At 35.5% G+C, this 4,487-nt stretch overlaps 1 protein-coding gene across 1 annotated transcript in view; it reads left to right on the top strand.

Moving 5' to 3' along the window:
- LOC110459457 (pancreatic lipase-related protein 2-like) overlaps nucleotides 1–4,487 on the top strand; it is a 39,440-nt gene continuing 34,953 nt past the window's right edge. Inside the window, exon 1 of the mRNA XM_021511720.1 lies at nucleotides 1–46. Coding sequence (XP_021367395.1) covers nucleotides 2–46 — 45 coding nt within the window. The 5' untranslated portion in view covers nucleotide 1. The remainder of the gene's footprint in view (nucleotides 47–4,487) is intronic.

Below are 4,487 nucleotides of genomic sequence, written 5' to 3'. Positions count from 1 at the left end.
TATGCCATGTTTGATGGAAGAGGACAAAATCGTGATGCATTTCAAGGTAACATATTATCCCGTATTTAATAAAGTTGTCATTATATATCTGTGATATTTGATTGTATTATTTCAATATCTATCAGTCGCGTTTATACAAATGATCGCAACCGCTGAAAAACGTATCTCACTACTATACTATACGTTCTTAAACGGTGCTTAACGTATCTTTACTGATGTAATACACTCTTAACGAGGCTCCGCCCTTTCGCAATAAGCCAACAGAATTCAATGAAAGTTTCACATAATGGTTATGCCACTATGTAGAGATGATTTTATGAAAATCTAAGCATTCCGATGAACTGTTTTTTTTTGTAAACAATACTGAAAATTTTTAATTTTGTCAAATTCAACACTTTCACATTTTTTCAGCGTGTGGCATTGTTCAAAACTATTGCAAAAATAAAATAATGAAAAGAAACATTGCTAATCAACCCTACAAATATTTTATTTATCATAAAATATCTTCAACATGTTACAAAAAGCGTTTTTTATTGAAATTGTATGGGTAAAAGTTACTAAATACAAGCTAAAAGCAAACAGGACACATAGTTTCATACAAAAAGAGTGAAAAATTGAACCAAATACACACAAAGTCTTTATAATTTATTTATTTTACATTTTACAATAGTTTTGATCCTGATGAGAGTTGTCTACCTTGAAAAAAAATCGGAACTTTTTGCAGAGGGATAGATTTTATACAATTACCTTTTTTTTTACTATACCAAAAACGACGGAAATAAATTAAGTTACTATATTTAATTGTCAATTTACTGTTCTTTTATGGAACCAAATTACTCTCAATCATGTACACTTTGGACATCATTCCATAGCCTGCTTACGCATGGTATGTACATGTCAGGTAATATGAAGCCATAGGCTATCGCATGATATGCCGGTATTACGTGCACGCACATGCACTTGCATTTTTATAGGGATCTTGATATTTTACAAACCACTATTTTAACAGAGTTATTGTAATTGCATTTGTGAACCGATTTATCTGACAGAGCGTTACTCACTCGACAACAAAAGTCGCAGCGACCAAGAGCTTGTGAACTACTGTTAGCACGTGATACAATTCAATTTATTACCAAATGCACATTGCATATAGGCGTACAGAAATATACATATAGATAAATACTTTACAAATATCTTGTACAATGGCGGAGAAGATATGCAATAGATTCAATTTCATACATAATATTTACAAATTATGAAATTGGCATAAGTTTGGGAAAACTTTAAGGTTTTCCTAAAGTAACTTAGCGGACTCTTATGAAGCATAATTTAGTCGTTTAGGAAATAGTACAAATGAAGCCTTAATCTAACCAAATTTCAAGGAAATAACAAAACTTCAAAGTCAATCATACAACCTCAACATAAAGGTAGAACGAGTACTATATATTATATAATGAAATGAGATTATAACTCATTGTGAAATAAAAGACATAGATCTCAATCGCATTATACAGGAACAAAAAGTTTATAGCAAGAATTTGATACAGCTTATATTTCATAATATACGACTTCTCTTAACAGTTGCCTGAATCAAGTACTTACTTAAATTTCTAATAAGTTTATTTTTTTTTGCTAGACAGTAGCTCTATCAATTTAAACACAGAAGGACGAATACGTTCAGGCACGGAATTAGTTATCCAAGTCCGTGGTAAAGGTGAGATCGGTAAACAAAACACATCAGTCTGCATTCCATGCGCCTCCTATACGACCTTCTTGAAGTCGTCTGATCGTATGTCAGTGTTTTCCCGTGAGTTCATTAATGTCTTTGTATCATAAGCTTTATTTCTGAAGTACGTTTGATTACACATTTCCGAGTTATGTCTCGATATCGGGTGTTGACATATATATCATCGTCACGCACGTGCACAATTGTTTACCCGGTGTTACTATAATTTACACTACGGTAATGGAATGCCCGATACGCAAAACGGAAATGACGACACGAAAATACGACAAGAAACACATGTGTATTACGAAGGGTGGGAAGTCCTTAACTACATATCGCAATTAACGATATTCGACTGAACGATGTTTGGTCAGGTGGCGCAGTGGATAACGCACTCGCCTTCTACCGAGGCAGCTGGTGTTTGATTCCCGAAATCAGACGTCAAAAGGTATTGGGTCACATGCCAAACTGCGCGGGTTTTCTCCAGGCACTGAACCCCTGCGTTAGTATCCGGTCAAAGATGAGTGATTAATGAGTTGTAATAAGTTGTATTTAAACCTGTATTACAGTGTAAACCGACATATTAAAGTATTAGCCGCCGTATTACAATGTAAACCGTTGTATGACAGTATTAGCCGCAGTATTATACGTCTTGATACACGACACTTTTTAAAAACTGTGTCAAAATGAATAGGAAATGTTTGTCTTTTTAAGTAAAAACATCTATGGTCTAGGACGCTAAATCTGCAGCGCTTGTTTCCGATATAATCAATACTACGATATTTAAAAACTCTGTGACAGGCTTTGTCTAATTCATAATAAGAGTTTTAATCTTCTTTTTCTGTTTGTTTTTAAACTGTATGAGTCTTAACCGTTGAATTAAATAATGGGCCGTTATAATTCCGGTACAAAAGTGCCCAAATTAGTTTTACAATTAATTACAGCCCATTGCTACCAAAGGTTTTAGCTACATACAACCGCTACTTCAGCAGAATCTTCAGCATGCATTTGTTCTGCATCCCCTTAAAATAAACCAGAAGAGAATACCGAAGTGTCCAGCTGGGCATGAAGTGACATGGCGATCTAAATGGTATCTATAATATAAAACCACAAGACCTTTTCATTGAGGCTCGAATGTATCGAGAGATTCCTACAATCAACTGGAACGTGGATTTCAAGATGCGGATGAACTTATGAGTTCTTTGGAAGACTATGCCAGACAATGGGTCAATATGAGATCATACTAAATACGGTAAACATTTAGAGTTGGTCAAATCTGTAAGGTCCATCCGGGATCATCTAGAAATCCTAAGTGAAGACCACACAAGTCTGACTTGACCCTTATGTCCAAACCACACTCAACGACCTATATGATAATTATGTGGTTGTTTCGCCGGTTCTGATAATTGCTCAACCAAAGCAGTCTTACTGTCATTCTTAAATCAGGGTTACTGTAATTTTGCGACACAGTATACTACAAATGTAGATTCAATGGAATGTGGATTCTGAAGAACTAAATATATCTTTTGAACAATAATGAACATTTTTTCCTCAAAAATTGATAATTTTAGTTCACAATGTACACAACCATACACTTCAGTACCAAACTGAAGGAACCTGATGGAGGCTCACCCTGGGTTTTCAACTGTGCTCCTTACTTCGATGACTTGCTTTTTTGCTTCATAAAAGTCTGAATTTATCAAACAGAACGGCTGCATGTATAAAAATGATCTTAAATACAAAAAAACCCATGATCAACATCAAGTAACATCTAGGTAGCAACCGTTGTTTCACGTCTTTACCGCTATGTAACACGTTTAACCGTTGTATTACACGTCTTAATCGTTTCGTTACACGTTCTCACCACTGTATTACACGTTTTAACTGTGTTTCACGTGTAATCGTTGTATTACACGTCTTAATCGTTTCGTTGCACGTTCTCACCACTGTATTACACGCCCTTACTGTGTTTCACGTTTAACCGTTGTATTACACGTCTTTATCGTTTCGTTACACGTTCTCAACTCTGTATTACACGTTTGAACTGTGTTTCACGTTTAACCGTTGTATTACACGTCTTTATCGTTTCGTTACCCGTTCTCAACTCTGTATTACACGTTTGAACTGTGTTTCAAGTTTAACCGTTGTATTACACGTCTTTATCGTTTCGTTACCCGTTCTCAACTCTGTATTACACGTTTGAACTGTGTTTCAAGTTTAACCGTTGTATTACACGTCTTTATCATTTCGTTACACGTTCTTACCACTGTATTACACGTCCTTACTATGTTTCACGTTTAACCGTTGTATTAAACGTCTTTATCGTTTCGTTACCCGTTCTCAACTCTGTATTACACGTTTGAACTGTGTTTCAAGTTTAACCGTTGTATTACACGTCTTTATCGTTTCGTTGCACGTTCTCACCACTGTATTACACGTCCTTACTATGTTTCACGTTTAACCGTTGTATTACATGTCTTTATGTTCTCACCACTGTATTTACAAGTCCGTACTATGTCTCACGTTTAATCGTTGTATTAAACGTCTTTATCGTCTCGTTAAACGTTCTCACCACTGTTTTACACGTCCTTACTGTATTTCACGTGTAGTCGTTGTATTACACGTCTTTATCGTTACGTTACACGTTCTCACCACTGTAGTACACGTCCTTACTGTGTTTCACGTGTAATCGTTGTATTACACGTCTTTATCGTCTCGTTGCACGTTCTCACCACTGTATTACACGTCATTACTTTGTTTC

The sequence above is a fragment of the Mizuhopecten yessoensis genome, unplaced genomic scaffold (genome assembly GCF_002113885.1).
Source record: "Mizuhopecten yessoensis strain PY_sf001 unplaced genomic scaffold, ASM211388v2 scaffold10069, whole genome shotgun sequence".
Classification (NCBI taxonomy): Eukaryota; Metazoa; Mollusca; class Bivalvia; order Pectinida; family Pectinidae; genus Mizuhopecten; species Mizuhopecten yessoensis.
This window is presented reverse-complemented; position numbering and strand designations above follow the sequence as displayed.